Source organism: Perissodus microlepis, chromosome 10, assembly GCF_051167445.1.
Source record: "Perissodus microlepis isolate ML-2025 ecotype Zambia chromosome 10, ASM5116744v1, whole genome shotgun sequence".
In the NCBI taxonomy this organism is placed as follows: Eukaryota; Metazoa; Chordata; class Actinopteri; order Cichliformes; family Cichlidae; genus Perissodus; species Perissodus microlepis.
Window position 1 is genome coordinate 10,197,368 of NC_140470.1, and position 25,985 is coordinate 10,223,352.

General features: G+C 40.5%; 3 protein-coding genes across 5 annotated transcripts; all 3 read left to right on the forward strand.

The window, feature by feature from the left end:
* The first annotated feature begins 1,670 nt into the window (after window positions 1-1,670).
* Window positions 1,671-16,134, forward strand: esrra (estrogen-related receptor alpha). 2 transcript variants are annotated; one of them, XM_084941845.1, is made up of 8 exons: window positions 1,671-1,952; window positions 3,578-3,680; window positions 9,348-9,731; window positions 10,175-10,291; window positions 10,412-10,525; window positions 11,599-11,766; window positions 12,133-12,402; window positions 12,861-16,134. In XM_084941845.1, the coding sequence occupies exons 3-8, from the start codon at window positions 9,353-9,355 to the stop codon at window positions 13,112-13,114; spliced, it is 1,302 nt and encodes a 433-aa protein (XP_084797971.1). In that variant the 5' UTR covers window positions 1,671-1,952; window positions 3,578-3,680; window positions 9,348-9,352; the 3' UTR covers window positions 13,115-16,134. The 2 variants fall into 2 exon arrangements, with proteins under 2 accessions (XP_084797971.1, XP_084797972.1); XM_084941846.1 differs by lacking the exons at window positions 1,671-1,952; window positions 3,578-3,680 and adding an exon at window positions 4,425-4,786.
* Window positions 16,135-19,324: 3,190 nt separating this feature from the next.
* Window positions 19,325-22,357, forward strand: prdx5 (peroxiredoxin 5). Its single transcript, XM_084941848.1, has 6 exons — window positions 19,325-19,670; window positions 20,832-20,966; window positions 21,055-21,186; window positions 21,341-21,379; window positions 21,462-21,526; window positions 22,023-22,357. Exons 1-6 carry the CDS (start codon window positions 19,575-19,577, stop codon window positions 22,126-22,128), a joined length of 573 nt encoding a protein of 190 aa, XP_084797974.1. The 5' UTR covers window positions 19,325-19,574; the 3' UTR covers window positions 22,129-22,357.
* Window positions 22,358-22,845: 488 nt separating this feature from the next.
* On the forward strand, window positions 22,846-25,965 carry banf1 (barrier to autointegration nuclear assembly factor 1). Of its 2 annotated transcripts, none has more exons than XM_084941850.1 (3): window positions 22,846-22,980; window positions 23,792-23,931; window positions 24,377-25,965. In XM_084941850.1, the coding sequence occupies exons 2-3, from the start codon at window positions 23,806-23,808 to the stop codon at window positions 24,521-24,523; spliced, it is 273 nt and encodes a 90-aa protein (XP_084797976.1). In that variant the 5' UTR covers window positions 22,846-22,980; window positions 23,792-23,805; the 3' UTR covers window positions 24,524-25,965. The 2 variants fall into 2 exon arrangements, with proteins under 2 accessions (XP_084797976.1, XP_084797977.1); XM_084941851.1 differs by having other exon boundaries at window positions 22,873-22,980; window positions 23,772-23,931.
* The last annotated feature ends 20 nt before the right edge of the window (window positions 25,966-25,985 follow it).

Consider the following 25,985-nt stretch of genomic DNA (forward strand, 5'->3'; position numbering starts at 1 on the left):
GCGCCGTCACGTGTTTAGACCTATATTATTACGCTAAACACAATCGTACAAACCGCTTTAAACAGATTTGTGCGCAAATCTAACGAACATAGCATGACGGGTTTCGCTTCCAACCGGATAATGCAGAGTCTGCAGCAGTGTGATGCAGTCCCGCAGAAGAATTGCAGTCTCTGCAGCACAGGCTGAATGACCTTGCTTCAAGGTCGCAGTGACACCGCCGTCAGTTTTCCCTGTGAGGCGCGCGCCACGAAAATCCTGCCCGCGAGCGCGCCGCATCTATGTAACCACAGCGAGCCTGCTGTCCCGCACCTCGGACACAGCGCTCACTGCTTCAGTTGAAACCAACGTATACTGGGCTATAATTAGAGCCGGATCACGCCGGGCAGCTTTGGGGTGGCGATATCTAAATAATAGGCTACTATGGTTACTCCGATTTCTTTGTCTTTCTTGATTTCCTCCCCCTCCTCTCCACTTTCACCACACCAGTAGAAAAGCTTTTCAACTCTTTCGTGACAACTCCTCTGCTTTCTTAATGCCAGCTGTTGCCAGGCGTGTTGGGGAGCGCAGGGGGCAGCAGACTATTTCTAGAAGCAGGAGGCTTCTAAGTTTGACAAAAGAAAATCGTTTGTTTTCTTTGCTATATAATAAAATAGCCAAATAAAGTGAACCTTGGTAGAGCAGGCTTACACAAAAGCCCATACAGGATAACACAGGGGGCGAACTTTGTATTCCAAGCAAGTATTTTTCTTTTCTTTCCTTTTTTTTTTTTTTTTTTTTTAAATTCAGACTACTATCCATTAATTATTTTACTTTCTCAACCCTTGGCACAGCTCTCCTCATCTCTTCTTCCTTGGCTCATGTCCAGATGCTGTGCAGCGGCGGAGTGAGACGGGTCAGCGTCACAAGACCAAAAGCATGACTACATTTTCCACAGAGGTGTCCTGGAAAGGACATGCAGCCTCATTCTGTGCCCTATAGCTAATGTGATAATTATAATAATAAAGCATGTTGCAGAAAGCCATTTTCGTTATAGTGTTTTAAGCATAAAGGCTTTCTGAATATAGGCCACAAAACGTATAATAATACAACCGACCCGTGTTTTTAATCTCACAGCAAATATGAAAGCCGTGGGGTTTTTTTCTTTAGTGTGGAAGGGTTCACTGCTATAAAAAGCACTCAATGGTCTGAAACACTTTGAAGCAGCTCGTCTAAATGAATGAATACACCTTGACTGTACGCGAATTAACGTGGAGTGGGTCATATTTTTTTCACGAGTTGCAGGCCCTTATTAAAATGCGGATGACGCGGGTTGTAGGTGCGTGCAGACGTAACGGAGACCCAGTGGACGCAAATTGTGGCAGAGGGAGGAGAGCAGGCACGAGATCCAGGCTACGTCACTGAGTTCCGTCAAATGAGCGGAAGAAAGCAAGAGGTGTGCCGGAAGTTGAACTGTTAAAATAAAAGCAGCATTTAGAGTTCGTTTTAAGAATATCAGCGTCTCTATCTTTTTTAAAATGTGTTTCGGATTTTGACGGAAAGGAGGGAGACTTTTGTACTGGATTATTTTTTATTTTTGGTCATCTTCCCGCTTGGTAAATGTTTGAAAGGTTTAATATGTCGACGGAGTTTTGCTGTGAAATACTCTTACCGGATGTGGATGCTTTTTTGTTGGAGACTTGACGCTAAGGTTCAGCTACAACCTCAGTTGTGGAAGGCGAAGACGGGAATTTTTTAACAGCAGTGGACGGAGCCGAACAGCCGGGCGAAGACATTGTGTCGCCGGTTGTTGTTATCTCCTTTTTTACATGCTAACATCGTGATGCGATGTGAGAAAGGCTCTTACGGCGCCATTAATCCAGTTCAACTGCCAGTGGACTTGCAATCCGCAAAGACTTGACTGACCTCAAATATTTAAGAACAAAAACGACCCCGTGATGTTTTTACATTTCCTAGTAAGTATCTTGTCTTAGCCTACACTTCCGAGGTTGAGCACACATGGGGTGTTTTGCCCATTATTAGTGTTTTTTGGACGTGGCAGCTGTCTTGACGACAGCCTGATGTGCATGCACGATTTGCCCGAAAGAGCTCTAAGTTCGCCTGACCACGTTAATGGGGATATGGGGCACGAGCCGGAAAATAGTTAATAGCCTACACTGTGGGATAATTTGCAGTGCACGCCATATTTCAAGCTTATAACACATGTATACCTTGGGACTAATTCATGCTTCAATAAATGCTAGAGGAGTCGTTGGTGGTTAGTGCTCTAGTCACCAGTAAGCCACACTCGTTAATGTAGCAAATAAAGAGCAACATGCAGATGATAAGTGTCTTCTTCTGTTTTTCTTTCTTGCATGTTGTTACTTAAACAGCAAGTTCTCATGTGCAGAATGCCCCTCCGGCACTTCTTCTTCAGTTGTTCACACTTTAACTTCTCTTCTGTGTATTTTAATCTCCCGAGTTATCCTTCTCTCGGTTTTAACACACCGAACTATGTAAGTTGTCGAGCCTCCTGGGCCAGGATTGAGATCACTGATCTTAAGGCATAATCCACTTCGGCAATTAACCTTTCACCGGTCCGAGATCAGTAAGGCAAGGTCACCCCTGGATGCTGTTCTCCCTGTCTCCACAGTGCGCCGCATTTAAAACCCTTAAACTGAGTTTAGTGTCGCGTCTGTGAATGTGATGCCTTGTCACTGACGGAGACCTTGCCCCTGACAAAACCACGATAAGAAAGCTTTAAACCGTTGAAGACATAAGGAGCTTGTCGAGGTGTGATATTTGACTTTTTGCTTATGTAATAGAAAGTGTACTTGGAAATCCATTTATGACAAGGAGCTGTTTGGGTGCAACAGTCTACTGGGATTAGAGTCTGAAACTGAAACGACTTATAAAAATGAAATTGTCAGCTGTTTTAACCTCCAAACACAATGGGAAAAGCATCTCAGTTTGTTTTCATATATAAGAGCCTTGCACACTTTTAAAGTTGCTTAAAATAGGTGTCCTTTTTTGGGATATGGCTTTTTTTTTAACAGTCATATTTAGACTTTAACAACAAGCTGGAATACTATTCCATTTGGGGTTTTTGTGTTTGTTTTTAAGCCAAACTTACCGAACTTAAGCTTATAACTTTGTATGACTGAAAGACAAGGTGTTGGCTTTTCTCTGTCTGCCCTTCAAGCATTCCTGTGACTGTGACCTTTGGAGTGTGTCACGCAGTGTAAAGGGGGAGGGTATGAGCAGTGTGTGTAAAAATCTGGATAGATAGGCTGGGTTATGTATTTTTGGAAAGACAGTTGGTTTTAGGTGTATCCATACGCCTCATTAGAGAAGAAACAAAAACTGTTGGCAGAGCACATGCTTCCTCTGGATCATGTGAAGATTAGCTCCGCAGTTATTGTTAGGAGCCTGCCAATCATTTGCCGCGAGTTTGCATACATTATGGTCATTATGAGGCCGGACGCGGTGTCCTTGTGGGGATTTGACCATTCATAGCACAAAGGGCAAACATGAAAAGTAAACTCTTTGGCTTGGCTGCAAGTTTTGGGAATACTCTCAGAAGCCTTTGCTTGCTTCGCAGGTGTCCTGGTAACTGCAGACTTCAGCCCACAGCAATATCATTTTACTGAGCTGTCTTCTGGAGTGAGACATACACAGGCTTCAAGCTCCAGGTCACCAAACAGGTAAGCTGTTCCCACGTCACCTTTTATGTTGATGAAATGTTACACCGTTACGCCGTGCTTCAATTGGGATTATGTGTTAACAAGTGCCTCTTTTTCCTCACAATTCAGTCATTGTAAAGGTAGACTTTGTGGTAGACTTTCAGCTGACGCCTTTAGGACATGCACAGATATGAGCAAGTTTGTAGAAGGATTGAAGCTGAGTAAAAACAACAGAGAATAATGTTACAGTGCCACAACCTTATTTTTCATTACTTATATATGTTACCCGTATATTACGATGGCTTTGTTGCAGTCATACACTTTCCAGGACATGTTCCTGTTTGAGAAAAGCAGGCTCATCAGCTAAACACAGATACTTCTCTTGGTCTGTTGTCGAAATTATATCATGAGGGCACAAACTTGAAACGACAGGCCGTGATTGCTCTGCAAACAGAAAATATGGGTTAGGGAGGGGCAAGAGGCGGATAGATGACAGAAAGAAAGAACAATTAATGTATCAGCCTGTGGCTCTTCAGTGACACTTTAAATTTCTTTTTTGTTTTGGGGATGCTGTGTGAGGGGAAACACATCTTCAGCAGTATACATTTGTGTGTAACACCAAGAGCTAAAAGTTTAGCTGTCTTCCCCTAGATTATTGTAACTATGTTGTCAGTTTAAGCAAGCTGAAACATTTGATCAAAAATAATATATATTACAGTTTAGAAGTTTAATTGCATTCTTCATTAACAATGCTAACTTATAATTCTGACAATGCCAATCAGATTTCCAGCTGGTAATGAAGCATCTTATAATTGATCAGTATAATTTGGGATCTTCCTTTACTCCATTCAAAAAATATAGTAAATATATGACGCGTAACTTTTAAAATGAGACATTTACAAACACGCTTTAGTCAGATGACAGTGTGAAAGTGTTACTATGTGCTTAGCCTGCATCGCCTCCCAGCTGTTAGGGAAAGCCGATTGTAGGTCGGCCCATCTCCGCACACAGCCAGCACGAGCTAGCAGGAGCTGGTGGTCTGGATACTGATTTTTCTGCTGGATCTGTGCCATGATAGCACACCGTGGGGAGACTTAACGTTCAGTGCTGCTCTAGTCACCGCTCAGGTAAGATGCAGCCTAGTCCGGGTTAGAGTGACCAAAATAAACCTCGGCCCTAGGGGGAGAGAGCTGGATAGTCAGGATTAACGTAGGCTAGCTAGCCTAGTTAGCTAACATACAGTTATCATTTATGTATTCGCTACTCTTGAAGCTAGCTCATGCTAACGTTACACCAAACACGCTGGAATTAGTTTACAGCAAACACCACGCGTTTCTATGGCTGATAAAGTAGATAACAGAGCTACTTAGCAGACCTCTTTAGGTTTTACGCGCTGCTTTAGTCGAATCAATGAGTAACCAGAGAGCTATCATCGCATGCTTGTTAACATTTTCTATGAAGAAACCGACATTTCCCAAAGCAGAAGTCGAATTGGCCAGCGGTGCACATGGTGACCTGATGATCTGGCTCAAGTCCGAGCAAAGCCAAATGACACTGTTCAGTATCTGTGTTTATGTGCTACTACTGGTACTGTCTGGTTGAGCGATTCACTGAGCTTTCAGAGTGAGTCCAGGTAGGCTAAACTTTAAACAGGATAAGTTTCTTTGACGTGTCCGAGGCTTGCCAAACAGCTCTCATATACAGAGAGGGCAAACTCCAAAGAAAGTTGTATGCCAGCAACCGTAGGATTGGGTTATCTGCTGCAGCAATAAGTATGATAAATGCTTACTTGCTTGGGAAGTACCTACTGACACTGTTAGTAGGACTGACTAACTCTGACTGTTTTTCTCATAGTGTGTCTGACTGTTCTCAGTGGTTCCCATCAGCAAAGACAGAAAGCTCTTTTCTGATGGTCATGTCTTATAAGTGCAGTTTGATATTAAATATGTCTGAACAAGAGGCTGTTTATTATTGACATAGTAGTAATTTTTTAAACTGACAGATAAACCACCCAAAGCTGACCAGCCCAGGACTGATGTTTATTGATTATATCACAAAAAGCCTCAGAATCTTCACTGTTTTTGTTGTCACAGTCAGAGAGGCTTAAATGAAGAGAATACATTCCTCTCAAGTATTGCGGTGTTTTGTAATTATACGAGACTTGAGTGGATTATCAGCCCACCTGATAAACAAATAGAAAATGTTGGATAATTGCAGTAGATTGCTACTACGTGTGCAAGAGAAACTGAGGACTTAACTGGATTGAGGCTATTTAGACTGCAGAAATCCTCCTCATTGTCCTCACGCAGTGATCTATTAGCACAGTCATTCAAGTAAGGGTCTGCATTAATGCTTAAAAGGTGAAGCTAAGAGACAGTTCATGCTCATGTTACGGTTACTTTCTCAATTTAACAATTCAAATCAAGAAAACAAAGTTAGTTTCAGGTAGAATAATAAAACATGTCAAGAGCGTTTTGGTGGCAATTTATCAACCGTCTGTCTTTATAGTGATTAAATACAGGCGTGATCCGCTCTCTTCTGAATTGATGACCCTCGCTTGAGCTGGGCAAAGCGGTGGTCAGTTTGTGCATGCAAACACTCGCCCGCCAGTTTGTTAAGTTACGTAAAGACGAGAAACCTCAGATGCCCCATTGATATTATTACATTATGTGTCAGAGATCAGACTGCTCTTAAGCTGATTGTCTTATTTTATATGGATGGTTGACATTAAGAACCCTGACATTTGGCTTTAAAACTAAGTTGAGCTTAAAAGCATTACACAGAATTACTCACAGAGATGCAGATTTTGGTATTAGAAGTGCATGCTCACTTGGGTAATTGAATCTTCTCTTTCATTTTTTATGTCAAACAACATCTTCTGTGTACTTCTCTCCTTCGCTGGAGTGCATTTCAAGGTGCAGTGCACAGTATGCCATCTCGACTGTGTACTGAGACTCATTAACTTTTTTATACGCTTGTATTGGGATTCATAAACATCCCAAGTATAATGCATTTACTATTTTTGTTAGCATAATTTAAGTTAGAACTACAGACTACTACTTTTGCTTACTTATTTGAATACAAGTTATGCGATTGAGTGACTTCTTTATAGCACAGTGGCCTTCATTCACTCACCTTAGACATCTTAATGACTTGAAATATGACAGAGGTGTAGTTCTATTAGGTGTGACGTGTTTTTGATAGCTTTCATTGATAGCTTTAGAAGGTAAGATTATGGCCAATATGATGATCATGATTATTTTGCTCAGCATTAAGGTCATGATTATTTGTCATAATTATTCATTTAGATTGTTGACAATATTTTTGTTGCACTTTCATGCATTTCATTTCACGTTTGTACAAATCTTTGCGTCAAAATAAAATTGGACCTACTTATTTATCTAAATTCAGTGTTTTTTAGAAGAAACATTTAAAAAAAACTGTACTAAATGAACAGGCCACTGATTTCGCTTTTGTGTTGCACCACATTCCTGTTTATTAATGTTCACAAATCAATCTTTGATGACAAATAGTATGAAGTTTTTTACTTAATTCATTGCACCTGCGTGATGGATGCGAATAAAACTCAAAGAACTAGATACACCCACTCTTTTTCCCCTGCAATGTTTCACATACTCGTCAGGTATTACTACTTCAAGAATCGCTCTTTTGTCCATTATGGTGACTGTTTTCCTGAAGTCTTGCTTACTCACAGTGTTTGGTGGACACACGCCTTTAGCCAAATGGAACGTGATTGCTTTGATGATTTCAGTGTGCGGATGGATTTGCTGAGGCTCGGTACAGGCTCGCTTTTTAAGGATGGCTGAGTTGATGTCGGACAGTTCACTGCAGCAACCATTGCACTATTTATTCCTTTATTTTTGGCCTTCATGTCTGTGCATACTGCAGTTTGTGGTTGAATAAGTTGTGTTGCTGAATATGATTTGTTTTTGATTAACCTCTCTAAAGTAGGGAGTAATTCTAGTCACTAGATGATTATCTGCTTTCTGCTGTGCCAGACATTTAAATATTTGTTGTGCATCAGCCATTTAATGAAGTGTTACACATCCAGACTAGTCCAGGAAACTTCGAGCTGCCAGGTGCAGCTGCAGTTGGCTCATGCAGTCACATGTTCAGGCATTGATTTGCGGAGTGCTTGAATTAATTAATTGTTTTAATTGGTGGAGGATGTATTTTAAATTGTGTGAGAAGCCAAATGGCATTTTCTTGTATGTATGTAGAGGACCAGCCACATATGTAGTATGTCAAAGGTTGAGGAAAGGAGAACTCATAAGCATTTGGAGGGACAGTTTATTTTATGTTTGCATCCTCAGACTCCAAATAGGAAGGTTCATACTTATGTTTCATCATCTGAGAGGGGGTCCCCTTGACCAAAGAAGTGAAAACACAAATGAAAGAGACAACACCACTGGCATCTGGGTAAAATATCCCCTTGCTTCTCATTCAAGCCTCATCTCCTGAGCTGAAGTCAGGGGTCTAATCTGTCAGCAGATTAGACACATGGATAGCTGACGACGAGCTGGCTAAACAACAACAACAACAACAACAACAACAACTGGTTAAAAGCTAACGCTGTGTCAGCTAATGTTAGGCTTGAGTGTCCTAAAGATTGCACTTTCTCTCTGATAAACAGTGTGAGTACATTCTCATGTCATGTATGAGTTCAGAAATATTTGATCCACTTCAAAGATGACTGGAGGGTAAAAATGTAAAATTCTGGAAAATATTTCATTGACACTTATCAGTTTTTCATTCCTGATTTCTTTCCAAGTGTCGATATTATTTAAATATATTCAAATTTAGTCTGTATAAAAAATTTTTTATGCATCAACAGTAGAAGAAACATGTTCCCAGATGCTCTGCGTTTCCCCATAATGGCTGCTGTTATGGGGTACAGTCTAAACGTAATGTGTTTTAATGTCTTTGTCCTACAGTGGCTAGGATTATGCAAAAGTCTGATTACAGCAATGGTAGACTGTGATCTACAATCTGCTGTAAGATTTTACACACTGTACTTTTAAGCACATTTACATATATAGCTCAGGTGGTACAGCAGGTCTTCTACTAATCAGAAGGTTGGTGGTGTAGGTCAAACATCTTTGGGCAAGATGCATCCATCAGAGTGTAAATGTTGGATAGAAACGGCATAGAAAAAAACTGCTTGTGAGAATGGGTGAATTAGGCAAGTTGTGAAAAGTGCTTTGAGCGCTCAGAGTAGAAGAGTGCTATATATGAATCAGTCCATTTACCATTTAGTTTAGGGAAGGTTAGTTGAGGTTAATTTGATAGTAGATTAAAGCAGCATTTGCATCATCGCAACTTGAATATTTTTTTCTCTCTGCTGCCTGTTTCCTTCTGATTACAGTGTTTATGCTCAAACCATCACAAATCCCACACAGTAGTGCAAACAGTTTGATGGTTTAAAAAGCTTTAAGAAGGACTAAAGACTGGGGTGGGAATATGGTAAAGTGTTGTAGCCCATGAAGGGGCACTACACTACTGAGATGTTTATTTACATCCTTTTTTTCTTTGCTTTATCATTTTATTACTTTTGTTTGTTATCATGAAAATCTGTGACTGATGGATTTTCTCAGAGATATAGATGTGAGTTAAAAGTCTCTGTGCTATTATTTACTTTGACATTTCTTTTTTCCTTTTGCCCTACAGACATCATGTCTTCCCGTGAGCGTCGGTCAGATGTCTACATAAAGGCAGAACCAAGTAGTCCAGAGGGAGGCGGGGGAGGTCGGACCAGCCCTGGCGGGGCCTCCTCAGATTCTTCTCATAGCGGAGGCGGAGTGACCCGAGGAGACAACGTTAAACGTTACTCCCCGCCACTGTACACACCAGCTCTGCGCTGCCATTTCAAGGACGAGGGTGGCGATGGGGCAGAGGAGGGCTCCGCTGGAAACGGGGCAGGTCGATGCAAGTACGCCCTGAGCACGCTTCCCAAGAGGCTGTGTCTCGTTTGCGGGGATGTGGCTTCAGGTTACCATTATGGTGTTGCATCGTGTGAGGCCTGCAAAGCATTCTTCAAGAGAACCATTCAAGGTGTGTTGTGGTAAAGTTTGCTTTAGTGACAGGTAAAGCACTTTAAATGTGTTTAAATGTTTTCACAACAAAACACAGAGTATAAAACACGTATTTGTTTTCTAGACTACCGCTAAAACTTCTCATTGATCTTCCAAAAAAAGAAGCTATTTTGTCCCAAAAAACAAGAAATATATGCAGTTTTTAAAATCTTTCATATTGCTGGTTGTTTCTGGGACCTTCATGAACTCCTGACATTATTTCTGTAACTTTCCAGAGAGTGTAACAGAATCACTGTCACACCTCTGTATGAGGATTGGTATAGTCGGAGTGTAGGACATAAAAAAAAGAGGAATAGCAGAATGTGTGTGTGGTTGAAAGATAAGAGAGAGTATAGGCACTTGCTTCTTCACGAATTTATTTGTACATTCGTTGAGATTAACATCTTCTGCTTCTTCATACAGGTAACATTGAATACAGCTGTCCAGCATCAAATGAGTGTGAAATCACTAAAAGGCGCAGAAAGGCTTGCCAGGCATGTCGCTTCACCAAGTGCCTGAAAGTAGGCATGCTTAAAGAGGGTGAGTGTTAAAAGCCATGTGTGACCAGACTTTGATTATTATTCCAATATGTTCATTATTGTGCAGTTGCTTAGTTTATTGTTGACCTAAACGAGAACTGCTGTTTCTTGCACAATGTAGGAGTTCGTCTGGACAGGGTCAGGGGTGGGAGGCAGAAGTACAAAAGACGCCCAGAAGTGGAGAATGCAACATACCAGACTGCTCCTCTACCGCTGACAAAGGAGAGCGAAAAAAGTGAGCTTTGATAAATTGTATTATGCTTTTTTTGTGTGTCATGAAATAGCCTTCAAGGAGTTTCTGTAAATGTGGCACAAACGTTCCCTTCGAGTCAAGGATGCACTGATTAGTAGTCGGTCATAGGTCACCGTGGCAACATGAAACACTTTTTTTTGGCTATAACTCGTGAATTCTTACACTGATGGTGACTAAATTTCACAGAAATGTCTACTGCATAACACTAACAGGCAGAGCGCAGCCCGGGCCAGGAGTAAGTTACTCATGACAAGAAGTTGAAAGAAGATGAAAGATAGTGATGTAGAAAAAAGGGAGAAATACAGATGAGTATATTCAGCAGTCATGCATATATGCTCAGTTGTATGCTGTGTGATCAAACCTTTGCATCAAGAAAGGTCTGTGGTCTGCTGGGTTAAATGGTGAAACAATGACCGTATTTACCCAACAGATCAAAGGGTATCCACTGTGAGATCCTAAAAGGTCTTCAAAAACACCTCTTCATCCATTATCCACATTCTTTTGTTTTTTAAGTAGTATAAGCCTTGTTAACGGTTAATTTGGGATTTATGTGCTTAGAAATGAACATTTTTCTCCTTAAAAATGTAAATTTTTAAAGGAAAGCTCCTCAGAAAATAAAAGCAACACACAAAACATTTCAAATAAACTGGAATTAGCTACAACACATCTCCCCCTAGTGCCTGATGTGGTTCACTGTTAGTCTTCACTCTTTAAATCAGCAGGTCAGGAAATGCTCTAGCTTTAGTTCTGTAGTGATTTTAATTGAATGTAATTTGACCTGGATTGTTCAAGCTACATGAATCTGGCTGTGGTATAAACATAGAATAATGATCATAAGCAGCTGGCAGATCCTAAGCCTATTTTTAAAATCCATATTTATATACTGTACATAGAGCGCTGTGTATAATACAGTGAAGAGTAATGGACATCATCGTGTTCAAAATATAGCTGAATGCGTTTGTTTAGATAATGACAGTGCTGATGTTGTGGGTATCAACATGTTTGAATGTATACAGTAATGAATGCATCGTTTGTTGTGTGTTTTTGTGACATAGATTCCTCCAACATCATCGTGTCCCACCTTCTAGTAGCAGAGCCAGAAAAGTTATTTGCCATGCCCGACCCTCTGCAGCCGGACACGGCCCAGCGTACGCTCACCACCCTTTGTGACCTGGCTGACCGTGAACTGGTTGTGATCATCGGCTGGGCCAAACACATTCCTGGTAAGAGATGCAGAGAGAATAAAGGAGGGGAGGAGAGGCAGCAATAGCATGGCAACAGCGGAAGAGACTTCCAGGCTCGCTGAAGAGCATCAGTCACACCACGACTAGAATATTGATTGTTGTTATGAATGGCCTGCATGAGCGTGGCTCTGAAGGCTGAATAAATTTAAAGAAAATGTACAGTCAAAACAAATCAGTGTGCATTTAATGTCAAGAGACGAGGACCTTATTCTAAGAGCTCAGATGAAATCATTTATTCCCATATGAAGCTGGTTAAAATATCTAAACCATTATTTGGAACTTGGTACCAGTAAACCCATCATCCTCCATTTAAACGTGTCCCTTTCTTTGTGCTTTCTCCTGCAGGCTTCTTGTCTCTGTCTCTGGCAGACCAGATGTCAGTGCTGCAGTCAGTGTGGCTGGAGGTGCTCGTGCTGGGCGTAGCGTACCGCTCGCTCGGCTGTGAGGACGAGGTGGTGTTCGCAGAGGACTTTGTCCTTGACGAGGAGATGTCACGTGCGGCCGGACTGACAGAGCTTAATGCAGCTATTAGTCAGCTCGCTCGCCGATTCCGTGCACTTAACGTGGACCGGGAGGAATTTGTCATGCTAAAAGCCATCGCACTCACCAACTCAGGTACTTTTACTGCAGCTGCAGCCGAGCAGCTATGGGAACATATAAATCAGAATTCAGTATTTTGACACATCCTTTACTTCTCGCATCTTATGAAGCGTTTTGTTGTAGCTTGTAGTGGTAGGTGCACTGTAACACTGTATATTCCCAGTTTTAAAGGCTAGTCTTCTGCTTCTTGCAGGTATCCTCACTGTAGCTGAATAACTCACAAATGATCTCTCTGTAGTGTAAATATGATGCGATTTGTTTACCCATCTCATAACCTTTATGTAGTTGTCCCTCAGAGGTCCACCTACGATGAGTGCTAACTACAGGCCCTGCTTGTTGAATAAATAACAGCTGACATTAGTTTGTTTGTAGTAAATTACCGGGCAAGGCAGCTTCTCTTTCTGTGACAAAAGCTGAGAACATTTCAGCACCCTCCACACTCCCTCACCATGTGCTCCCTGTTGTTCTGTCAGACTCTGTTTACATCGAGGACATGGAGGCCGTGCAGAAGCTGCGGGACCTCCTCCACCAGGCCCTGCTGGAGATGGAATGTCAGCGGCGCCCAGACGACCCCCAGCGGGCAGGACGTCTTCTTTTAACGTTGCCTCTCCTCCGACAGACTGCTGGCCGTGCTCTGACCACTTTCTACAGCATCAAGACCCGGGGTGGGGTGCCCATGCACAAACTATTCCTGGAGATGCTGGAAGCCATGATGGACTCCCCCTAGAGAGAAACACAGGAGCAGGAGTAGAGCGGATTCAGAGAAAGCCCCAAACAGAGAGCTACTCTTCAAGAGTGGATGTGTGTTTTATGGAAAAGGACAGCTTTCATTTCAGAATTAATAATGAGGAAACGATCATTATCTCCTTTAGGCCACAGGAAGAAAGAAAAATAATGTGAAGTGGAAATTGGCCATTTACAGAATGATGTAACTGCCAGAGTTCAGTAAAAAGCTCTTCACGTGAGAACATTTAACACAAATGCCAGAATATTTCTTAGTTCTAACCGTTTCACGGCATGTTTCTTCACAGCATCGACCTGCAGTTACTTAACCACTGAAGAACAACATGTAGGTACCGAATAACAGACTGCAACCATGTGGCTTTTGAACTTAAAAATAGTACTACATCTGCTCATGAAAAGCCATAATAACATACCCGGCAAAATGCTTGAGAGTCCAACAAGGGGTCAGAATAAAGTGCACACTAAGTGCTTGTATTTACTATAGTTTAGTGTGCCGTTGTAGGCAAGTCATAGGAATTTCTTGCAATATGTTAAAAGCAATATAACGACTCGAATATTGTCTGTCACATTCAAAATGTGGATCAAATGGTGAGACATCTATTTGTATGCCTCGATTAGTAGTACTTCACTCTTGGGACCCCAAGCGCTGCTTTTTAGAAAAAAACAACAAAAAAATCGAGCTTCTAGTAGAAACCGGTTTGGTCAGGGAAGCCAAATGAGTACATTTAAAAACAAAAAAAACATTTGAGAAAAAACTGCAGCACTTTGGGGATTAAATTGTGAAGTGGAAGCCGCTAGTGTGAGTGCAGCTGTCTTTTTACAAGTTTGTGCAATGGATTCACAGTCCAGGAGAAGTGTATATGAAGACTGTATGCACATAAAATGCTCAGCTTGGAAGTTAATTTATATGTAAAGTGTTGTATGTAAATCCTACTGGCACACAAAAAAAATGGCTTCCATCCAAGCAAGCATGTGTGTTTGTTCGTATGCAGTCGAAACCAATGAGCTACACTGAGATCAGGGACGAACACGGCTCTTGGACATTAAAGCTAGTGTGGCAACGAGCGATTAGAAAAGAAATGCCTCATCTGCTTTTTTTAAAAAATATATATGTATACTGCCCTCTCTACTCCACTAGAATCACAGTTTTTGACTTCAGCAGGTGTGTTTTTGAAGAAAAAAAAGAAAAAAAGGTCTGTCCTGTTTGATTTGTGGGCTGTGATGTGTAACACTAATTTGTATGATTGATACGTGTACGTTGAGACATTGCTGCATTTTTCTGCAGTGGTGAAGAATGTTGCATAGATCTCAGATGCTTTTATATGAGATCAGCTGATCTGTTGAACTTTTGCAAGTGCCCGATTATGGGCTTAGGGCAACAAGAAATGCAACATCTTCCCTTTTGGATGTGTGGAAGTCCTGCTTACTGTTCAGCAGGTTTGTATATTTACAGCATAAATGATCACTGTAGTAAGCTTTCCATGCGATGCAAAGCTACAGTGTCTGATAATAAAATCAGATCCCTAAAAATAATATTTAGTGGCCAAAAGGGCCATTAATCTTTTAGCCATGTACAATTCCATTGAAATAAACAGAAACATGCAATTTATAGTGGACAATTTAACAAAAAAAACTAACAAAAAACAAAAAAAAAGCCAGCAAATGTGAGAAAACCCCCACCCCCAATTATAATTTTATTTGTGCAGCTCACAGTGTACTGAAATTTGTAAAGACTTGAAACTTGCTTCTTCTTTTTTTTTTCTTTTTTTTTCATACAATTTCCTTTTTAGGATTTAAGGGTATTTTATTTACATTGTAAACACACTGTTGTGGGGTTGGATAAAGTGAATGCTGATTGTGTTTTTAATGTAAACGGGTGTGTGTCGTCTGAGGCTGATTGTGATTTTAGGGATCAATTTACTTGGCTCTATAGGTCCGGTGGCATGGTGAGGCTACAGAAGGCTACCTCAGGAGGCAGAGTAAGCCAGATGGCCAAAAAAAACAAACTGTGGAGACAAATGTAACTCGTGATCTGTTGTCAGTTTTAAAAAGTGGGTAGTGGGCATACCGAATGTCCTGCAGTTCATTTGTTTCTGTTTTCTTTACGGAGTGTATGGCTCATAAATGCCTCGTGAGAGAAAGTGTGTGTGTGTGGCACAGTTGATGTGGTGGTAAAGCTAAAACAGTGCAACTGCTAATCCATGGGTGCTACATAAGCAACAGCTGGCACTGTGGAATGGGAAATCTGGCAAAATGTGACACTGATGGATCTGTTTGGTCTTGTTGTCATAAGTTTGAGCTTATACACGTCTGTCTTTTTAAAAAGAAAAACTTGTGTTCTAGCCATGTTTCTCAAACCTTTTTAAAGATAGCAAAAACATAGATGCCAGGGTTAAATTAGAGCCGCTAAGTTTCTCCATATTAACGGGTCATATATGCAAAGGTAGATTTTTCTTTTTCTTTTTTTCACTAGCATTTTAGGTACGGCGGGGGTTAGGGTGGAGGGCCATTTGCAGTGTCACTGTTGACGTCATGCAGTCATTTGTGGGTCTACTTGCATACGTGCGCATTAATATAAATAAGCAATACAATAAATTTACCAAACCTCACACCTTTCCTTGTATAGCCACGGTGTACATATAAACATTGCCAGTTATAATTAAGAATAGCTACTAAACGGTATATTATTTAGAAATTCAAATCAATGTTTGTATTTTGAAAGACTATTTAAATGATTAAATTCTATTTTTTACTCAATTTACTGTTGTTTGTTGACACTGCTTTCTTTTTTTTTTTTTGTGTGATACTGGCTGTGAATTTCTGTGTGTAGGCTATTTTTTTTTTTTTCCCCATTTAGATCAAAGTTTGATGTCCGTGTCTAAACATGTCCACATAAAAATCACTGTGAAAAAAAAGTGAGATCTTCCACTGTCTGACGCAAAAAGGGAGTGGATTATTGTAGGTGCTTTGTGTTGTGTAATAAATGGACACACCACCACCGCATACCATTGGTCTCATCTCTCCCTGTGGATGTGTATGCATGTGTATTCCGGGGGGGTTTATGAGGGTACTGTGATGAAGACCACTGTTGAAGCTGTAAGTGTCGTTGTATTTTTGACCATATCACCTTTGCACATGCTCTTAACTGTTGATGAATTGGACCTTGCTTTGCCCCCAGGTTTTCTCTTTAGCACCAGTGTCTCTACACCCCCTTTTACTGACCTACATGCCCTAATATTGATTCACTGGACTGGATACAGTAATTTTTAACAAGCTTTATTTAGCAGTGTAGTTATTTAGATTGGTACTAATAGAAAAGGAGTAGATTTGCTGAGGTTTTGCAGTCAGTTTTCAGGATTGGGGCAGCCTAAATGAAGTTTATTGACATACTCAAATGCTAAAATAGAGAAGTGAGGTAACATGTTTTACATGTACAAAACTGATACAAGTAAAGTTAAAAATGAAGTTAAGATATATGAACACTATAAATTTCATCAAACTAATATTAATGTGACCCCCCCCCCCCCGACTATAAGAAAGCCTATGACTCAATGCCGCAGGTTCAATGCCTAGAACTTTGCAATATCAACAAGATCAACAGGACCATAAGAGCCTTCATCAGGAATTCAATAGGGATGTGGCAAACAACACTAGAGACCAACTTCAAGCCAATAGCATGGCTTGAAGTTGGTCTCTAGTACGATTTACCAAGGAGATGCACTGTCCCCACTGCTGTTCTGTATAGGCCTCAACCTTGTTGACAAGACTGGCTACAGATACCATATCGATTGCTTCATACTGACTACAGAATGGAGCAATCGTCAGCCACCACCTCTACAAGGATGGCATCAAGATGTCCCTAACCCTATCCTCCCCTAAGGTGGCTAAGAATGACCGAGCTAAGATCTTGCGGGACTTACAGATACAGACAGACAAAATGGTGATGGCTAACCAACCGGACATGGTAGTGGTGGACAAGGCAAGGAAGACAGCCATAGTGATATAGTAGCGATACCAAATTATAGCAACATCAGCAAAAAGGGACACGAGAAGCTGTAGAAATATCAAGGGCTGAGAGAAGAGCTAGAGAAAAGGGGGGGGGTGAAGGCAACAGTGGTCCCAGTGGTAATTGGAGCACTTGGTGCAGTGACCCCCAAGTAGATCCCAGAAACAACATCCAAAGAGCGTCCAGAAGAGTTGTTGGAACAGCAAAGATCCTGCACAGGACTGTGGAGCTTGAGGTTCCTGTGCAACATCCCCCCTTTGTTCCAGTAGCCTCCTGACATGGATCTTGCTAATCCAGGCAAAGTCAGAGTCGGTATGGCCACAGCTATTTGTATGTATAAATATATATTTCATTGTAGACACTTTTTTTTAAGTAAATAGTAAGCAACAGGGACATATTTAATGGTTTATGGTATTTATCGTGAGTTATGGTAATATGAAGTGCAAAATTCATGCCCCTCTCCTCTGTAATTTTTCCATTCTCCAACGCCACCTAGTGGCTTGGATTGGAAGATTTTTTTGGCCTCCAGGTCGTATATTTGCCCCCTTCCTTTATAAAATATATACCAGCTCCTGGTAATATGGGGCATAACGAAACAGAAATGTAAAATAAGTAAAAGAATAATTGTTAATATTGTCTGCACATCTTTATAAAAGTCTCCCATAGCCAATCATCATATGATCAACTACCTTTGATCATGTTGTTTACATGTATCATATAGCCTAACTGGCAAATTGTAAGCTAATCTTGTAGTTGCAGCGTAGGTGTGCCTTTACATTTAATTACTACAAAACAAAAAAATTACCAAGAACCTGAACAGGCTAGCGACCAGATTAAAATTTGGAAAGGGCCAGATTTGGCCCCAGGACCATGAGTTTACACATGCTGCTGACTCACAATATAAAAGTCACTATGGAAATGCTGGATCTCCTCTCAACATCACTACTCTGTCTGTAATTCCCAAATAGAGATTTCTCCCCAGTATTACAGCATTTAGTAATTAAAAACTTATTTTAACAGAGGCACCCAGTACCCAAATCAGCATGATGAAAATTAATAATAATGGTAGAAAGCATCTCTTTGAAAAAAGTTTTAAGAGGAGAGCTGTTTTGTTTTAGTTTGATCCCAGTCTCATCTGCTAACATGGACGGGGCAAGGTTTATGACTTATACTGCAGCCAGACCCCAGGGACCAATAGCGATATTCTGTCAGGTGCATGTTTTTTTTTTTTACAGTCATTGATCACAGCCACACATTTTAATTTTCAAACAGTGAATCAATACAGTTTGGCCCAGTGTTACAACAGAAGCTCGCTCACATTTTTGAATACATGTTTGTGGTTGAGCCAAACAATGAAATAATAATTCAGTCTTTAATCATTTAGTATGGTTAACTACATTTAGCCCTGGTTAATTCCATTTGCACACACAAGGCTGTCTTTAAAGTCTAAAAAAACACATAGAGGATGTTTTAACAGATGCCAAAATAGCAGGAGCAGCTTAATGGTGGGCTAAATGTGCTGTAGCATATTTTATACACGCAGGCAAAATGTGATGTGAGTAATGAAGGCGTTTGTGTCCCTGAAGAGCCCTTTTAGAGCCTGCTTTTAATTTGTCACAGCAATGGAAACACAGGTGTATAACCAAGGGCTGTGATCGATTTGGGAGGGTTGGCTTCATACAATGTGTGCCTACTTCGCTGCTGTGGCTCACTAACAGGCTTCATGGAACCAAACCATCATTTTTTCTGTGAAAAAGGCCCAATAGTATAAAAGTATGAATATTCGCTCTGTGTGATACTGCAAATTTGGATACTGACTCAATGCCAAGTAAATGCAGGGCCAGTATTGCCAATACCAATGCTGACACTTTCAACCCATAAAGCCAGCATATAAGGTATATTTTTGTCATTTACCCCCTCCAAAAAATTACTAACACAAGTGGGAATTTAGGAGGATAGAAACAAAACATCCATCCGATACCCATACCGTCACTGGTATTGATACAATCAATATGTGGACCATCTGCCCACCTTTAATGAATATTGGTATATTTAATTACAGGACACACATATATAACATTTTCCTGACTTTGGTGAAGTCTTCCCTTGCATTGTGCAAAGTTATTTTTCTTTATCGGAACTGCTATAGCTCCACGGGCTACTTTCAGTCTCTAGCCCAAACTGTAGATATGTGGGTTTGCTAGCAGATGGCGCAGTAAATAAAGGCTTAGCGGGCCCAAATCTGGCAACTACGTACCTACAGGCAGACCTAATGTGGGACAGCAGTGTAGGTAACTGTACCCGAGGTAAGAGTGACAAGTGAGCTTTGGGCGTGTCCAAGCGGAAATTAAGGCAGCGCGCACGGCACGATAAAAACCCCACCAACCCACAAACCGCTTTCCTAATACTTTGCTAACTAGCTTGCTAAACAGCTACAATGCTCCCCGTGACATCCGCTGTACTCAGAAGTTCCCGTGTGCTCCAGAGCGCTAGACTACTGCACATTACTCCGACATCCAAAATGCCGATTCAGGTAAGGCTTGCGAGCGTTTCGCTGCCGGGTATGCTCTACATGCACGAGCCAAATGCGACTGTGTCAGTGCGTTTTACTGTAACTTGCTAAATAAAGCGGTGACGTTGTTTATTTGTAGCTCACGATGCTAACTATCCGTGTGAATTCCGTCCCCGTGAGAGTCGTTATCTTCATCATTATCGATTGTTAATAACAGCCGTCCTGTCGGTGCTTGTCTCCGCACCTTCCTCCCCCACCTGTTAAACTAGTTTTGAGCGTAGCTTGCGTGTAAATCAATCTCACCTTCTCTTTAGTCGACTAGGCTTGTTTATTTTATAGATGCACACTCATGGTACTTTTTAAGGCCCGTCAAGGCAGTATTCCGCTTTGTTTGTTTGTTTGTTTTAAATACAGCCAAAATCACGGCCAGTATATGTGCACCTAAGTATAAGTATATATGTTGTATTTGGGTCACTTGTAGCTTTTCTGAATTCATTTCACGGCCATGCAAATCGTTGCAACATTGGGTTATTTAACCCATCTTTTGTAGGATAACGTTACTCAAGTGCATTGCAGATTATTGTCTCTTGTTATGGGTGATACGGCTTTTTTATGGGCTCAAATTGTGGTCATAAATGTTTTGTACTTGTAAATCAGTTTTGTACTTGTAAATCAGTTTTGTACTTGTAAATCAGGATTTGTATGTGTAACAAGAATTTGTGTGTGCGTAAAAAAAGATTTGTTTGTGGACTTAGCCAAAAAAATACGTGTGAAACTCTGCACTCAAGTTTCAAGTTACAAGTACGAATTTTGAACCTATTTGGTCAATGTCATGTCAATCACAAATTTAACAATCCAATCAGAGAACAGATGGGTTCTAATTGTATGGTTTGTCGCCCCCCAGTTGCCGTGCAAGATCCTGCAAGCCTTGTTTATTAATAAATAGGAAGCTGAATATTAGATGGGTGTGTTTTTGTATCTATCGTTCGTACATACGTAGAGAAAAACCCCTCTCCCTCCACTGTGTCATCCTGCAGCACTTCTGTGTAAGTGCAGGCTAAACGTAACACAAATAGCAGTGCATGCAATGTCCTCCAGAGACATGCACATTAGTATCACTCACTTCAGTAATGTGAAATGTAGGTCACCATTGTTCTGTATTGTCATCTCGCCTCTCATCAGGTGGGTGAACATCTTCCTGCAGTGGAGGTCCAGGAGGGGGAGCCAGGGAATAAGGTGGCTATGGATCAACTGTTTAAGGGGAAGAAAGGAGTCCTCTTCGCTGTACCTGGAGCATTTACACCTGGCTGTTCCAAAGTGAGTCCACACTGTTAACAGTGCCTGTGCACATTGATAATCAGCTGAGCTTATTAATTATTTATTGATTATTTTTTTTTGTTTTCAGACTCACCTCCCAGGTTTTGTGGAGCAGGCTGCAGAACTGAAGAATAAAGGTATACAGGAAATAGCATGTATCTCTGTCAACGATGCGTTTGTCATGGCTGCATGGGGAAAAGAGCATGGAGCTGATGGAAAGGTAGAGTACAACTGAACAACCTGCATTTAGATGGCTTTTCTGAACAATTGGAGAGCTCTGTGACATGTTAGTCTTGGACAAAGACCTGGGAAATGGCCAAAATGAACTTTAAGGATGCAGTAATGCTGAGCTTATGGCCACTTTTCCTCTGCAGGTGCGGATGCTGGCTGATCCCACTGGAGCATTCACAAAGGTAAAAACCAATATCTGCTTTATATTCCAGCTCTACTTGAAGCTTTAGTGACTGACTATTAATTCATCTTTCTTTGCCTTAGGCAGTTGACCTGTTACTTGACATTGATCAAATCGTGCAGGTACTTGGGAATAAGCGATCCAAGAGGTAACCTTTTTTGTTTGTCTTAAATGCCTGAATTTTATTAATAACAAGTTTGCACAGTAAGAAGGTTTATGCACTATAGCCCCACAATCGTTCCCACAATCATTCCTGCCTTGAACATAATAAGTACTTTCTGTGCAGTTCTGTGTGCTAACACTGTCACTACACAACAGTGCACTTATGATGACACAGTATGTTGACTTTATAGCTGTCCAGAATCACTTTACTGCTCACTTAAGAGTGGAGCAGTGAGTGAGTGGAAATGAATGCTTTTACATACGGCCTTTTGCACATTACCTGCTTTTGCACCTCTACCACTGCAATTGATTCATTGTGCAAAGGTTGCAGATAACTGCAGTGTTTGTGAAGTTTCTACTGATTTTTTTCAATCTTAGTTCTGTCCATACTGATTAAAGACAAACTGCACACCACATAACTGTTATTTGTTCTGTTGGTCTTAACTAAAGTAGATTGGCGTGTGTATTTCATGTTGTTTCAGATATTCTATGTTGGTGGAAGACGGAGTTGTAAAGAAGCTCAATGTGGAGCCAGATGGCACCGGGCTGACCTGCAGCCTGGCTTCCAGCATTTTGTCAGCTGAATAAAAGAAGCCGCACACCCCGAGCTACTGAAAGTTGCAGTTATAAACCCACTTAAGCTTTCACCTCCTCAACCCCCAAAGACTGATGCAAATGCCATGTTGGTGTCAGAAACTGACTTAGAAGATGATTAATGCGCACAACCACGACATGAAAGCCAATCCTAAGGACCGGTGCATCAGTCTGTGTATACTGTTACTCCCTAGTTAATAAAATGCACACTGAAAGCAATATACACTGTTTTCTTTGCCTGTTTATTACAAAGTATCTGCCACCTCAGCAACGTGTGACAGGCAAAAATTAAGACGTGCTTATTATAATTTATGATAAACGTGATTATCGAAATACCTCATTAAAAGTTGGTTATGCCCTAGAGCAGGGGTGTCAAACTCAAATACACAGTGGGCCAAAATTCAAAACTGGAACAAAGTCGTGAGCTAATGTTAATATTTATTGAAATATATTTATTCCTCCAGATATAAGAATGAATCTTTTCTTATGGACTCAAACACGTTTTGCTGAAAAACTGAATATGGAACAAGCAAAGCTTAATACTAAACTATATATATATATATTAGCTGTATAATACCAGTAGGCCAGCTCTGATAGTAATTTGGTATGGCTTCGCGGGCCAAATGTAATTAGGCTGCGGGCCAAATTTTACACCTATGCCCTAGAGTTTTGTCTGTTTATCCTGCGAGATCAAAATCAGGGGGAAATGACGTCACGCGATTTTTGACGTGAAGCCGCAGAGAGCCTGCGCATTGCATTGTGGTCGCCGGTGCTTATACAGAAATCGAAAGCACGTAGCTTTTCAGCTAACTACGTTAATATCAAGCTTGGACGGGAGACTAACGGGTAAGTTGATACGCAGCTGTGGGTTTTTGTTGTGATAAACGCAACCGTGCCCCAAAGGAAGAGGTTATTTGTAAATGAGCTTCATAGGAAAAATAAAAATTAGATTAGTAGCGTTAAAGCTTCATTAGCTCAAGTTAGGCTAATTTGTAGGCGCCTAAAATATGAGCCCCTGATTTCTAGCTTTACAGCATTAACTTGATAGTCTGTGATTATTTTAGGAGCAAGCCCTGGTTTTGAGATAGACATATCTCCCGCCAAGAAGCTGCGGCTATGTAGGAAAAAAGGCAGTAATATAAACTGGAGCTAGTGAACTTTAGCTCGGTGTGCTAAAACGCTTAGCATTGAAATGTGTTCCGCGCGCAATTCAACTGCTTGTACTGCACTTACGTTAAGCCATCAGCCGAAATATTTCACGGGTGTAGTTGTGTTTGGTGAGTCTGACTAGATGCTACTCGGTAATGACGATCAGTTGGTAATCCCAGATGTTAAATATATTAGCATTAGCACTCAGAGCTCCATAAAATAGGTCATTGCTGTAGAGAAAGATATGGCACTTGTTGATATGTTCGCACTGTAGGCTTGGTTCATAACTAGAGTTGACATGAGTAGCCAAACATTAAACCATATCATGTTCAACTACTATCTAAAGAAGTTTCTGTGCCGTCTATCAGTTACTGATAAAAATATAAATAAGTAAAATTAGATTTGCAATTTTACGAAATATTCTTTCTTTTCACGAAATTGGGTAAGTATTATTTTCACTTGTCAGATCTGTTTATATTACCGTTTAGCACCTGCTATTATTTGACAGACTCCAAAGAGACCATGTCATCGACATCCCAAAAACATAAAGACTTCGTGGCCGAGCCCATGGGAGAGAAGCCAGTGATGGCTCTGGCAGGCATCGGAGAAGTCCTTGGCAAAAGACTGGAGGATAAGGGTTTTGACAAGGTGACTTGGTTTTTGATTAGCTTCTGCAGTGTGTTTATTCACACAGTAATTTTAAGTTATTTTACCTAGTAGGTATTGATTACTTTGAATAATATTGAAATAATCTTAACTTACAGCAGCAGTATATCACAGCTGACACAAGCTTAACAGATTAGTTCTTATTTTTGGAAAACTAGCACAACTAAAGTTGTGATGTAAAGAAAAACAAGCTGCAGTTTTTCTTCTGGACATCTGTAAACGTTTGTTGTCGCAGAAGAGTTGTTCTCTTGTCAAATCAGCTATGAATTTGATCAAACACACCCAAACAAATACTCATCTGTGCAGTTTTTCAGGTTCAGTTAAAAACTGGATCTGCTCGTTATCAGAACAGATGTGGCTCATTCTTAGATACTCGCACATCGGTCTTAATTACATTCTTGTGTTGTCTTCACATCCACTTCCACAGGCATATGTCGTCCTCGGACAGTTTCTAGTGCTAAAGAAAGACGAGGAGCTTTTCCGAGATTGGCTGAAGGACACTTGTGGAGCAAATGTCAAACAACAAGGTGACTGCTATGGCTGTCTTAAGGAATGGTGCGATGCCTTCCTATAAACATTCAGTCATTTGTTTTTGTACTTCTGAAGTCCAAGCTGTACATTACCTCTTCTGATTTTCTTTTAATTCAGCCCCTGCTTATAATATCCATGTGGCCCAACTATTGGAATACTATGTGTACTTTCTGTTCAAAATTTAAAAAATGTAAATTTCTAGTGTGTTCATTGTTGACAGTGCGTTAAGAAGTTACCATTTTAAGCTCATTGTGGCAGTTTTAGAGGTAAACTCTTTTTACCTTCAAGATTTGTTTTCATTTATTTCAGCACATTTCTTTCTATTTAATGTGATGGTTTACCTGTACAATCTACACTAACACCTGTAGTCACCTGATGCTTTTGGGCTGCTTGCACCATTTGCTTGTTTTTAAATGCTACTGGAAGGTTTGATATGAGTTGTCCATTTTTTTTAAGTAGCACATCATATCACAGTTTCATGTACTGTAATTCCACCAGCAATGCTTCAACGATTTCTTGATAAGGATTGTCTGTTTGGCAGAAGATTTGGCTAATTTAATGTGAAACCTGAAAACTAAACCTAAAAAAAGATTCAACTGACACTGGTATTTAGAGATTTATATAGATATATATGTATGTGAAGTGTTTTAACTTTGTGTCTTGCAAATGAAGACACACCACAGTCCTACATCTAGTCTACTCTAAGCTTGTTTGGACTTGAAGATTGAAATGTATATAAATAAAGATGCCAATGTAACAAAACAATACTTTCAATAATAAAAGTGTCTCTATTGCTGGTAACTTAGATATTGTGTTTGTTAGAAAGCTTGATATCACAGCTAGTTGTGCTGCTAGTAAAAAAATGCAAACCTTCTGTGGAGGTCGTGAAAGCAAAGTTACGAGTTGGTGAGCGTCAGACAGCAGCCATCCTGATCCAAACCCACAGTGATAGATCTAGCAAAACCATGTTAGCAGCTAATTAAAGTAGGTTAAAAGTAGTAGGCTTTCTTTTCTTTCTGCAACTTACAAGCTGAGTAAGAGCGGAGAAACCCTCTTAATCCACTGTCATGTGACTTACAAATAAAATATCCTTTATTGGTTTGAGTGGCTTTAAATGAAAATCCTACACTGTGTGCATTTTGTTACAACAGCGAGCCTGATATTTAGGTCAGGTCTTCATAGCTGAGCTAGATGTATTGTCTTTGAATTTCTAGACATGAGATGCCTTAATGCCTGTTACTTTAAACATTTAACTTGGTCTAAAGAAGTGTAAAGTCCACAACACTGCATGTTCACACTATTCCCTAATCTTCCGTTCAAATGCTGAAACCCACCACCAGTTATCAAGCTGTATGAAGATGTAACCAGTGTGTAGCAGCTCTTTGTTATAACGCAGGCCCACGTGTTTGCATTTGACTGTGAAAAGGTTTCAGCTTTTCTATTGCTTTTATTATAAAACAATAAAAAGCAAGTATCACATTTGAACATGTTTTTTTTTTTCTGTG

Coding starts and splice junctions, on each gene's coding strand:
- banf1 (XM_084941850.1), top strand. CDS start 23,806: ATGTCATCGACATCCCAAAAACATAAAGACTTCGTGGCCGAGCCCATG. Junction 23,932..24,376: donor AGGATAAGGGTTTTGACAAG/GTGACTTGGTTT, acceptor CCACTTCCACAG/GCATATGTCGTCCTCGGACA.
- prdx5 (XM_084941848.1), top strand. CDS start 19,575: ATGCTCCCCGTGACATCCGCTGTACTCAGAAGTTCCCGTGTGCTCCAG. Junction 21,380..21,461: donor CCACTGGAGCATTCACAAAG/GTAAAAACCAAT, acceptor TCTTTGCCTTAG/GCAGTTGACCTGTTACTTGA. Junction 21,527..22,022: donor GGGAATAAGCGATCCAAGAG/GTAACCTTTTTT, acceptor ATGTTGTTTCAG/ATATTCTATGTTGGTGGAAG.
- esrra (XM_084941845.1), top strand. CDS start 9,353: ATGTCTTCCCGTGAGCGTCGGTCAGATGTCTACATAAAGGCAGAACCA. Junction 9,732..10,174: donor CTTCAAGAGAACCATTCAAG/GTGTGTTGTGGT, acceptor TTCTTCATACAG/GTAACATTGAATACAGCTGT. Junction 11,767..12,132: donor CTGGGCCAAACACATTCCTG/GTAAGAGATGCA, acceptor TTTCTCCTGCAG/GCTTCTTGTCTCTGTCTCTG.